This window comes from Cucurbita pepo, chromosome 1 (assembly GCF_057944985.1).
Source record: "Cucurbita pepo subsp. pepo isolate OVF chromosome 1, ASM5794498v1, whole genome shotgun sequence".
Lineage (NCBI taxonomy): Eukaryota > Viridiplantae > Streptophyta > Magnoliopsida > Cucurbitales > Cucurbitaceae > Cucurbita > Cucurbita pepo.
This window is the reverse complement of record NC_141798.1, coordinates 19,887,016-19,899,516: the sequence shown is the minus strand read 5'-3', so window position 1 is coordinate 19,899,516 and position 12,501 is coordinate 19,887,016. Positions and strand designations below refer to the sequence as shown.

Below are 12,501 nucleotides of genomic sequence, written 5' to 3'. Positions count from 1 at the left end.
AAGCTATTATCTTATTTAATTTTTTTTTAAATAGATTACTTTATTATTTAATTATTCGTATTTTGTATCTTTTTTTGTATAAAAAAAAAGTATATATATTTTTTACAAATGTTTAAAAAAGAAAAAATAATTAGTTTCAAGAAATACAAAGAGACTCACTCCATAATTTCATGGAAGGATATATATATATATATAAGCGCATCTTTCGAGTCTGTCAGCCAACCACCGTAACGGCTGCTGCCCCTGTGGCCATTCCTTATCTCTGCCGCGCTACGCAATGCTGCGACGCCTACCGTTACGAGCTCTCGCTCTCGCTCTCGCTCACCGTCTTCCAACCACACCCATTTCCGCTTCCAGTACTGCTTATTTTCATCGTCAATGTTCCCTTTTTTCGTCCTCTTCTACCTTCCAGATCCCTGACAGTAATGTCATTCAGCGCTTGGGGCATGAAGAAGACGTTGTCAATCCACCCTTCGCTTCTGAACCATCCACCACAGCATCTATCGATCGCTCTGGATTGTGTAACCCGCCTGGTACCACCTGATTCACCTCTACCTATCTAATTTGCTTATGCGTTGCTTTTACATGTCGAGATGAATGAGACCGTCTTTTGGGTGGTGAATGGCAGAGCACTCTCACGAGCCTTCTTAGGACTCTGAGCTTGTCAAGCATCTCAAAGGCATTATCAAGGTTGGATTCTCTCTTTTTTCTTTCGTGTGCTTCTTGTGAGCTTCTTTTGCTTTGAACTTGTACATGAGGTGTGTGTAAAATGCCTCTGTAAGTTATCGCTTGTTTAGGATGCTACTTTATGAAGATACTTCTTGTTCCTCTTTTGAGGAAATTTCATTCAGTGATTCCATTTTATGAAATTGCTCTGAATTCTGTCTTTCAGTTTCATGCCAAATATGAATGGGATTTCTCTAAGTTTCTTGGAAATATGAGTAACCTAATCTGATCAGTTCTGAATTTCTATGCTAATCATAATTATTGTTCCAGTATTTACAATTTCTGCTGTGGCATTGACTAATTTTATGCGATTTCAAGAGAACGTGAATTCTAGGATTTAATGTGATCATGGATCTCAGTTTTTTCAAGCAGACATAGCTTATTTGAATCATTTTTATTGCATGCCATAAATTCTTTCTTATTAGCATGGCAGTATCGTGGAGGACCAATTTCAGTAGCCGAGTATATGGAAGAGGTTTTGACAAATCCTAAAGCTGGATTTTATATTTTGGGGCGGAAGGTGATTTTATAATATCTCCTGAAGTGAACCAAATGTTTGGCGAGGTAATTCACCAGGATTTTTGGGTTCTCAATGTCAAATTTCCTCTTCCATCATCTGTGACTATTGCATAGTCACACACAATGAAATACATATATATAAATCTTTAATTCTTGGAGGTTCCCTGTTGCATACGAATGTTTCTCTATACTGCTTGCCAATGTTAGATGGTTGGTGTCTGGGCCATGCACCTTTGGGAGCAAATGGGACGACCAGACAAGGTAAAATTGGTAAAATTGGTAAAATTGGGTCCAGGAAGAGGACCTCTGATGGCTGATCTGCTACGTGTAAGGATTACTGGCGTTTAGTAGGTGAAGACAAGGCACCCTTCTGGGAAGGGCCTGACGAAGACGCACCCATAGGAATGGGCACGCGGTACATGGCCATGGCCATTGTAAACAAGAAGCACAGTGTTCCAGTGCCATTTCTATGAAAGCTGATTGAAGTATTTATCATGAACCAATTTCAATGTACCTTGTATAGAATATCATTTCCTTAGAAAGGAAACAACCCAATATATAGTCGATCAATTTTCTGCAGTGGGTTTAATTATGTTCGTTTTGTAAAATGTTGGACAAACTTCATCTACCTCATCAATAAAGAGTTCATTGTTTAGCTTAAAAAAAATGATACTGAGATTTTTTTTTTCATGGACGACAAAAGGATGTAAAATTACCTCTTCATCCTCACTCTTTGCATATATTCTCACCCTACGAATACCTTCGCAGTTTGCAGGCAATGATCGTGTAGCTACATGAAGGGAACCAAGGATGATCATAATATTCATTCTACATATTTTGAACTTAAGTATGGCAAATTACATGTTTATCAGGACTTTTATACATTCATATAAGTATATCACGAATGGATCTCCATTCTTCTCGCCGTGTGATTGATAACTACGTCGTGCAGATTTAAAAGCTTCTGTTCACTATACTGTGTATGACTGCTGAATTGTGTTGATATCAAGACCCTTCAGCCTCACCACTGATTCAACGTGACCTTTCAATGTGTGCAGCTCTCTCAGCCTGCGCCGACACAAGGTACATAAACAACAAAAAGTTTGTTGCATTTATTCATTCATTTCAAGTGTTAAGAAAGCATGCAGCACTTGTGGAAGCTGCAGGATTAAGCTGTGAAAATACAGTGGAATGCTCTCAAATAGACGTGGTTCATGTCAGTTCATTTTTAGCTTTATAATAAGTTTCTTGGAGGTAAAAATTTATTTAGAACTTTCAATTGATTTTACCTTGCAATTTCAGCTCGTCGTTTTGCTTCTTCAGCCATTTGATTGAGCTCTGTATAAGTTGTGCGCTCAGAAAACATCTTAGCCTCAGGTGGCTGCAGCCCATGAAGTGTCCTTTGCGCATGGGCCCATTTGAGCTCACGCTCTTCCTTCCCGAAATCCTTCTTCCTTGTAAAGGCAATCTGTAGAAGAAGCTCAGAATCAGAGAAAGTGGGAGTTCAACTAAGCATGCTGTTCAAACAGTGAGAAGGCATACCCTTTGTTCAATGACAAGGTCCCATGCCCTACCACTAATGGCATATCTGATTGCAAACTTGATTATGTCAAGTGGGAAATAAAAGACGACGTTGTAAAGCCAAACCACACCAGCCCAGCCCCAGCCAATTCCTTCTATTGCAGCAAAACTCCAGTTTGCATAGACAGCAATCAGTGTAGCAATCTGTTCATATGATGATTAATGAATCAAGGATATCAAAAATCAGACCTCAAGATGTGGCTAGAATCTAACAGTTCACTCACCAGCTGAGCAACAATAAAAGCTGCAACCAATAACAGTCCAGGCCGCTCCACAAACGACCAACTCCGAGATCGTGTAACAAAGATGAGAGCCTGACTAATTGTACTCACTTGCAGGTATATTGCTGAAGCTAGCTTTCTGAAATCATCCTCATCCTTCTTCTGAAGGCTAGAAACCCCAAATGTACGCTGAAATCACATAGGAACATCAATGATTTTGACAATGGATGCTTGAAAAGTTGAGAGCATTGAAGTTCTAAAGAAATTCATGTTTGTCAAGGACCATCATTAAGAAGATATCAAGGAACAAGATTTAGTATCCTACAGAAAGCTGAAAAGGCACTGAAAGTAAGTCACGAAATTATTTAACTTTTTCGTGCTTGATTTCTATTCTCAGCAGGAATATGTAATAGCCAAGCCCACCGCTAGCAGATATTGTCCTCTATGACTTTTCCTTCCGGACTTCTCCTCAAGGTTTTAAAACGCGTTCACTAGGGAGAGGTTTCCACTCCCTTATAAGAAATGTTTCGTTCCCCTCTCTAACCGATATAAAATCTCACAATCCACCTGCTTGAGGGCCCAGCGTCCTCACTGGCACATCGCTCGGTGTTTGACTCTGATACCATTTGTAACAGCCCAAGCCCACCGCTAACAAATATCATCCTCTTTGGACTTTCCCTTTCGGGTTTCTCCTCAAGGTTTTTAAAACGCGTCTACTAGGGAGAGATTTCCACACCCTTAAAAGGAATGTTTTGTTCCCCTCTCCAACCGATGTTTCACACAATAACATGTGTATAATATTATCATCTCGCAGCTAGAATTAAATACTTTGCTGACAGAACTGGGAAATAAGGTCTGTGTACTTGCATCTCTACTTCTAAACGTGACGGTTTCCATTATCTCATCAAAATTACTAAACTCACAGGAAAGAAGTCAGTTCTGTAAGCCGCCCAGAAGAAAATAACGGTCATCATAGCCAAATAACCTCCAAGAATAATTCCAGTGCCAAAAATCTCCGCCAGTTTCCAGCTATCTGGCAGAGGAGAAGGTTTCACTCTATCCTTTGATATTGTCATTATGGTACCTGGCAAGCATAAATATATTGTAGTTGAACACTAGGAACAAAAAAAAAAAAGAAGGTAGAGCTACAGTATATCAATATATAAACAAAGTTATCTCTCTAAGTTTAAGAACCAAATACAAACCATCATTGAGGATAGCAATGATCAGGACCATGAAAGGTGGGAAGTCAAATTGGTATATTAGGGCCAGCAACATGAATCCAAGCTGTCCAAAACGATCGAGACGACACGTTAATAAGTAGAGGGTGATAAAGGATCCTGATAGAATTCATTTTTCTTGACAATAAGCTCTAAAACTTACCACAATACGGATCGTAATTGATACTGCATAAATCTGCAACAGTAAATTGTTAAGATCAAATATGAAATTTTGAAGATTGGAATTGGAGTCAACAATATAATAAACTTTGTACTTAAAGCTCAATGTTCAAAGTATTACACTTGATATTACTTATCTAAGCTGTGAACGCAGGTGTACCGTGTAATTTTTCATCCTCTGGAAGATGGCTCTGCTGGTTAGAACAGCGCTTATGATAACACTAAGACCAGGCTCTGTAAGAACAATATCAGAAGCGCTACGAGCTGCGTCGGTTGCATCTGCAACTGCTATGCCAATGTCGGCCTTTTTAAGTGCAGGAGCATCATTAACACCATCTCCAGTCATTCCACATATATGTTTTCGAGCTTGTAAACGTTTCACAATCTCATATTTGTGCTCTGTACAATGTAGCATTACAGTCAAGCAAATACTGATGGTAGATAACATTCTTAGTTGTAACTTGAACACTAGAAGTAACATGTAAAGCATTCAATTGTCGTACGTTCCTGTGTCACAGTGTTGCGAGATTCGGTTTGTTGTCAGTTGATCACGATGAATTATAGTTTAAAAGAAAGAAAATTACCAGGAAAAACGCCGGCAAATCCATCAGCCTTTTCAATTAAGTCATCAACAGGCAATCCAGAAATTGATTCATCTTTGTTCTGTCCTAATAATGCAGATGAAGGGTACATATTTGTTCCCATCCCGAGACGTCGTCCCGTTTCCTTTCCTATAGCCAGTTGATCACCTAAAATGACAAGGAAATTAAAAGTAAGTTTAGTTAATGACAACTTAAACAATTTTGTGGTAGATATTTTCAAAATTTAGTATAATAATTGGACCTGTGATCATTTTAACGTTTACACCAAGATTCAAAGCCCTCCTAATTGTCTCTGCACTATCATGTCTTGGCGGGTCAAACAGAGGCATTAGTCCAATGAACTGCCATGGCCCTCCATGACTCTCCTTCCTTCCTTCTGGAACTTCCTGTAAAATCGATTTATGGTTCATTAGTAACTACACGAACGATAACGAGTCCGAACGAACTGAATGCAGAATCAAGAAAGACAGCTACTTGGTATGCCACTGCAAGAGATCGCAACCCTCGCTCCGCGAACTTATCGATTATAGCATGGACTTTCCTTTCTATCTCTGATTTGTTGTGCGCAAGATTCAATATCTAATACAGAACGACATAAGTTTTGAGTATTAGCATCCTCAAAACAATGAAGAACTGAACAATATTGGTACGTTATCCTACCTGCTCTGGAGCGCCTTTGCTGACCCGATGCATTTTCCCATCACGATCAATGTATGTCAGAGCAGTCCGCTTGTCAGTTGGGTTGAATGGAAGGAAGTGAACCTCTTGAATGCCTGCTCGTGCCTTTTTTATCGTATATGTCGAAACAAGAATACAAATGAAAGTTTACATATCTTCTAGTTAAGTATTCACTCATTTCTTTTCAGTTCATAAATGAATGTGAATATCCAACTTTGAAATCGTATATGTCGAAACAATATTTTGAACATACCTCCTTTGGATCACTCAACATCCCTACAATAGCAGTATCGATTGCATCCTGATTTTCAACTCGGGAGGCTTGAGCTGCCATGAGAATAACGGTATCGACATCCACTCCCTTGGTGAAAACCTATTAAAAGTAAACATTAGTGAGTTAGAAGAATCAATATAGATGCATTACATATGTAAACATGAACTGTGGAATCTTCCATCAACCTCTATCAGAGTCTTATCAACAGTAAGCTTATTTAACGTCAGTGTTCCTGTTTTGTCGCTACAAAGCACGTCCATTCCAGCCATTTCTTCTATTGCCGTCATTCGTTTCGTGATAGCTCCCTGAGAAAGCCATCGAGATAAGTTGAAGTGATCGAACTTGGGCAGGTATTTAGCAACTAGAATTACCTACCTGTTGAGATAGACGATGTGATCCAATTGCCATCGTGACCGACAAAACAGTCGGCATAGCAATAGGAATTCCTCCAATGAGAAGAACAAGGAGATTGTCGATCCCGGGACGATATGCCCGATGTTGGATTGGGTACATGACGATAATCTCCACAATCATGCCCACAGCAATGGAACATATGCAGAAATTTCCAATAGCAGTCAAAACCTATTTAGCAATAGAATTGTTAGCAAGATTACTATCAATAACCAATAAGAGATTTGTATTCAAAAATTGATCAAACAATCAACTATTACCTTTTGGAAATGACCCACTTGGTTTGTGGAGTCCACAAGATGAGCAGCTTTGCCAAAGAAGGTATGAACACCAGTAGCAATAACTACTGCTTCAATTTCTCCCTGTTTGCACGTCGACCCTGAATAGACGCTGTCACCTGGGCCTTTAGTTACAGGTAGCGATTCTCCCGTGAGTGCAGACTGCAAACTCGACAAGAACACTCAAGTAAGTCACCTCAAGAAAACTAAACGTCGTTTGAAATGTTTTCAAAATACCAGGAAAACAGAGATTAGAAATGGTTATAACGTTACTTGATCGATCTTCAGCGGATCGCCTTCAAGGAGGCGAGCATCAGCAGGAATAATGTCACCGAGCTTGACACTAATTATATCACCAGGAACAAGAACTGATGCTTCCTCCTCAACCCACTTCCCATCTCTAAGAACCTTTAAGTAGTGAACATAACTAAGATACTAACACTATTCAGCTATAAAAGTTCATGGTTTATATCAATATGGAACATTGTAAGAACCTTAGCTTTCGGTGCAAGACGAGCCATGAGCGCAGCTGCGGCGTTTCCAGCATTGTTCTCCTCAATAAAACTAATAGTTGAATTGATAAGCAACAAGGTTATGATCCCAACAAAATCTTGCCAATCTGGAGGTTTTCCCTGTGAAACACGTCGTTCTTAGCCATCGAAAAACACGTTTAACAACTAACCATCATCAGGAAAGTTCAAGAGATTATGATCTTTTCACTAACTGAGTTATTTGAAAGATGCATCTTCTTTTCTAAACGAAATTTCATGACTATTTGCTCAGAAATGGAAGTGAAAAACAAAAAATACAAACAAAAGTAGATACTTCTTTAGATCAGAGACTACAAACTCACTCCTCCATTGGCTAGAGCAATAGCCATTATAGCTGCAGCTTCCATGACCCATGAAAGAGGGTTCCACATAAATCCCAAGAACTTCAAAACCTTACTCTCCTGCAACAAAAATACCACAGAATCAACGTGGAAATCACCAGAGCTATACTTTAACCAAGAATTCAAATATATGATAGAATTAAAAACAGAGGAGCGTTGTGTCTTATTCTTTCCAGCTTCACAAAACGAAACAGAGAAGGAATTAAGCTGAGAGTAGTGAAGAGAAAAACCTTCTTTTCTTCAAGCTTATTGTAGCCAAAGATGGCCAATCTCTCACGAGCCGCCTCTGTTGTCAAACCATTAGTATTACACCTCAAAGTCTGAAAAACCTCTTCAACCGGCACGTTCTCCTACAAGTTCAAGAAGCTCAATACATCCCAAACCCAAAACCCAGAAAAAAAAAACAGGACAAATATAGAAGAAAAACCCATATAGAAACAGATTAAAAGTACCAAATCAACAGCTTCTTTCAGAACAGCCTCCAAAACTTCATCCTTATCCCCCATCTTCAAGCTTCAACAGAGAAAAGGCTGAAGAAAATGAAGTGAAAACACCTGAAAATGCAAGAAGAAAACAGGGGAAGAGGGAAGGTGAGCCTTAGAAGAAGTTTTTGGTATCTCTGAATTTCACTCTGCTCGAAGGCTGTATAAAGCTGGCAACTTTTTGGCGTGGCACAGAAGCGGACGCTCTAAGAAGATTATGTACTTCCGGGTACATTTGGTCTCCATAAAAATTCCACCTTTTTGAAGAACCATTACTTACATTACATTACATTGGAGTGTACAAGTTTGTTGTACAGGTGTTTCGGTGTTGGTGACTGCGCTCCCACTTTTGTTAAATCATCCCATCACACAACTCTCTCTATATTTCTATGAATACATTTATATAAAAAATGGTCAATTTTGAAAGGAGGAATGGGTTTTGTCCCAATTGCTTCAATAATTAAACTCATACCAAACTTGCTCACTTCAAGTAATTGTGTTTAAAGACGTTTGGGTTTGTTATATAATAATAGAAATCTTGTTTTTACTTCATAGTTCACCTATTATTATGCAATGATATGATCATAGGTTTAAATCCTTAAGTTTTGTATTATTGAACTTAAAAAAAAAAAAAAAATGATATGATAGAGATTTGTGTTTCTAATTTTTTTTAAGTTACGTATAACCATCAAACACTCTTTACCTTAGCTCGTATGGTGGGTTTAAATTTTATCAATAATATCTTCATTCATGAATGATGTTATCTTCTTGTAACGTAAGGTAACTTTATAGTTTTTCTTTCATTGCCTTCTCTAGCTAAACTACCTTTGAACTCATCGTGGTTTGGTGGGAATCTTCTTAATTTTGAGCCTAACTTTTGATTGGCGAAGAAATTGTGATTGATTGTACAAGGGAATGATCGTCGGAAGTGCAATCAAGAAATGCAAGTGTGTGCATGCGTTTTCGGTGAAGATTGAAAACCGAGTCAATTGGATCCGTCTATCTTGATTCAATTGGGCCAATTTAGTCCAATTTATTAGATTTAATCTTTTTATAGCCAATATTTTATATAGTGTTAGGGCCTAATGAGAATATTTTAGAGAATATGGGATCATACCCAACGATATAAATTTGCATGCGAGGTCACTCATTACATGTATGTAAAATGAATCTATTTGGATCATGCGATATAATCCTACGTGACAGAGTCACTCCTAACATATATAGGAGATAATATATTGAAGTGTGTCTTACATGACAAAATACGACGAGATCACTCCCTTGAGATTAAGATTGAATGGATAAGATTTAAAGTTAGATTTGGTTCGTATTTTTATATAGGTTAGATTAGGTAGAGGGTTAAATGTGTACGTGGTTTTGTTTTTCCCCTCAACTTCTTCCCACCAACTTTTGTTTTTTTGTTATTTTTTTTTTCATTTTTCCCCTTTTCACCTAATTTTATTTCTACAACATTGACAATATTTTTAGAATTAATTAAACTTTTTCAAGTTTTAAACGTATTTCATATGTCATAATTATGAATTGTACCACTTTAATTCATTGGTCAATAAAGCTAAGCTCTACCGTAGAAAATAATTTGGATTAATTAGACTATATTATCAAATTTTTACCACAAATATTGACTCCTTGGACACTGCCACGAAATGCTCAATTTTTTTTGTGTGGGACAAAATATTCTTTGCAAGCAAGTTCCAAGTTTGTTGAAATTATAAGGTCTCATTTGTTGAATCCCTACATTGTATTTGAATATGTATATCTTTTGGGACTCATTTTTGACTTTATTTTCGTCCCAACCTCACCTCACCTCACCGATTCGATCGATGCTCCACCTATCATTTTAGAATTAAAGAGAAGCACTATTTACATTATGAGCTCTTTTGGAGGAACTAAAAGTAAAGTTTTGAGAGCTTATATTCAAATTAGATAATATCATACCATTGTAGGAGTTTTTCTTGTCTAGTAGTATTATAACAATGATCTTATCTTAATTTAGTCATGTCAATAGAATTCTCAAGTGTGTGAAGATCTATTTGGGGTAGAGCTCCGAAGCTCCAGTCATAGTGAAGATCTATCCATGGTGGAACTCCATTGAACTAGTAATACATTTAAGAGAAGAAGAGTCGTGTAGAATAGTGTTGGACCGATAGATACGGTTTAAGGGAAGGCTTTTTAAGCATTTTTTATTCGGATAAATATCCTTCCACGAAGCTTGTCCCCTTGATACATAGACTTTGTCATTTTCTTTCATATGATAAGATTATATAAATAGACTATTACCTCAATTGAAAAAGAGTTGCCAACAAATGTCTGAAATTCAATATATGAATTTTAAAATAATGATTTAAAAAATATAAAAAATAAAATAATGTATTTTGAGATTTTTTCTTTTTAAGAATTAAATAAATTTGGAGCAGCCTGTGTGTATGTTATTTTCCTAATGCTTTGTCTAGAATCCCACGTGTCGAGCAGCCTGAGTATCTAGAATCTTCCACTTTTTTAGTTGAGACGATTTTTCTTTTTTCTTTTTTCTTTTTTTCTTTTTTTCTTTTTCTTTGAATTTTTCCTTTATGCCAAAGTTATGATTTAGATTGGATCCGAATTCCATTTTTGTTTCCCCTCTTTATTTTTATTCGATATTTTCCCTTATAATGTAGAAATATTTTATCTTAATTTTTAATTCTTCTATAAAACTTTATTTGAAATCAAGTTATAATTTCAATCATCTCATATAACATTTACAGATATAATAAAAAACTGAAAATATTATTAAATAAAACTATACGTTAGAGAGTAAAATAAAATTAATTTCATATAGTTTTTAAATATTCTTTTGTTATTTCAAAAGAAAAGTCTTTACATAAAAATTGAATTCAGCTTTCAAATTAGAACAAATAAAACTAATTTCATAATTTACTTATTATGGTCAAAATGAAATTCTTACTTTAGTAAAAAAATTTAAGAAGAAAAGTAAATCAAAGTCTCTTTTTTCATGAAGTAAGAAGACCAAATGAATGACTCTTCAAGTGAAATCTACAATAAAGCCATTTTAATAATCATTGTCTTGATGAATATCATAAGTTATGTATTTAATAAATAAATAAATGCCTTTAGTTATGGCAACATGTGTATTAATTGAAAGTATTAAAGAATGAGTCATATTGAATTATAAGATTAAGAAAGAGGTAAGCTATTCATCATAAAAGGAAAAAAGAAAAACAAAAGTAGAGATTAGGTCGAATAAAAGGAAAACATTGGGATATTGGAATCATTAAAGTTAAATATTAATTAACTTTTTATTTTTATCATAATCAACTTTACTTTAAATGATAATTAAAACTATCATATAATTAACTGTTTCAATTGAATAGAATTTAATAAATATTGTCTTTTTCAAATAGTTGATGTATTCTTTCGCTATAAAATTTGAATATTGGTGTAGTGGGCTACTAGCCAAGCTAACAATTTAAAATATATATATATATATATATATATATATATATATATATAAATTTAATCTGAAAAATTATGAAAATATAAGATTGCGATTAATAATTATCATCTATACTGAAGATTAACTTAACCATAATAACTTTAAGGTAAGATGTGATCAATTTAAAATAAATTTATATTGGATGACTAATTTTTTTTTTTAAAAAAATTATGTGAGTCTACAAAAATATAATCCTAACTTTTAACTTTCTTGAAAAGAAAAGAAGTAAAATGTTTCAACTAATTCGACACCTAAACAAGTTGAAAACTTCAAATAATCTTTCCTAAGCTCATTTGAAATCCTGACAAATAAGGGCCCAATAAAACGACCTCAACTAGTTAAACAAAATCAAACAATTGGGGTGAAAATTGAATATTTATCTCTTGAGGGGTCAAAACACGACAACAAATTCTTGCTAACTACTACCATACCAATACAATAAAGAAAACTTGAGGCTAAAAAAGATACACAATTGGACTAAATTGCAAGGATCAAAACTTAGTGTAGAAGAGAAAGACAGTCAATGCACTAGATATAGTTATTTATTATTTCACCTGCAACCATATAAAATACTATTAGTGTAAAATATATGATATTTTTCCCATTAAATCTAGAGTCCTAGACTAACGATTACTTCTTTTTTTTTCTAGCTATTACTTCCAATTTCTCTATTTTCTTTACCATTTAAAATATTTTTGTAGGCACTTAAACAGCCATATCAAGCAAAATCAAAATAGTATCGAGCAACTTTGAAATAGGCACCAAACACCATAATCTCTTTATCTTCTAGTTGGACCTTCATTGCTGTTAGATCGACACTTTTTTACCATAATCCAATCATTGCTTTTGCATTAAACAAACTCTAATTCTATAGGTTCTCTCCAATCTTTGTCACACAATAAGATGAAGAATAACTTCTCTGTTAT

General features: G+C 35.5%; 1 protein-coding gene and 1 pseudogene across 2 annotated transcripts; one reads left to right on the top strand and one right to left on the bottom strand.

Annotated features, from left to right (window-relative positions):
- The first annotated feature begins 148 nt into the window (after positions 1-148).
- Positions 149-1,869, top strand: LOC111804236 (uncharacterized; annotated as a pseudogene). The gene is made up of 4 exons (XR_015420360.1): positions 149-533; positions 629-690; positions 1,160-1,290; positions 1,453-1,869. The product of XR_015420360.1 is annotated as an uncharacterized LOC111804236 (transcript).
- Positions 1,870-1,952: 83 nt separating this feature from the next.
- LOC111798419 (ATPase 11, plasma membrane-type) lies at positions 1,953-8,326 on the bottom strand. Its single transcript, XM_023681546.2, has 21 exons — positions 8,035-8,326; positions 7,813-7,932; positions 7,544-7,642; positions 7,185-7,322; positions 6,964-7,098; positions 6,673-6,852; positions 6,377-6,583; positions 6,187-6,306; positions 5,981-6,100; positions 5,710-5,832; positions 5,524-5,628; positions 5,291-5,435; positions 5,032-5,196; positions 4,608-4,846; positions 4,431-4,463; positions 4,253-4,334; positions 3,971-4,131; positions 3,051-3,236; positions 2,788-2,970; positions 2,535-2,713; positions 1,953-2,313 (listed from the first exon to the last, which is right to left on the bottom strand). The coding sequence occupies exons 1-21, from the start codon at positions 8,086-8,088 to the stop codon at positions 2,217-2,219; spliced, it is 2,871 nt and encodes a 956-aa protein (XP_023537314.1). The 5' UTR covers positions 8,089-8,326; the 3' UTR covers positions 1,953-2,216.
- Positions 8,327-12,501: the final 4,175 nt, after the last annotated feature.

Bases quoted from the DNA above. Each gene is read 5' to 3' on its own strand.
- LOC111798419 (XM_023681546.2), bottom strand. From the start codon at position 8,088: ATGGGGGATAAGGATGAAGTTTTGGAGGCTGTTCTGAAAGAAGCTGTT. The intron at 7,933-8,034 runs GTACTTTTAATC...TTGAACTTGTAG, and splicing joins TGAAAGAAGCTGTTGATTTG to GAGAACGTGCCGGTTGAAGA. The intron at 6,853-6,963 runs GTAACGTTATAA...TCGAGTTTGCAG, and splicing joins ATCCGCTGAAGATCGATCAA to TCTGCACTCACGGGAGAATC.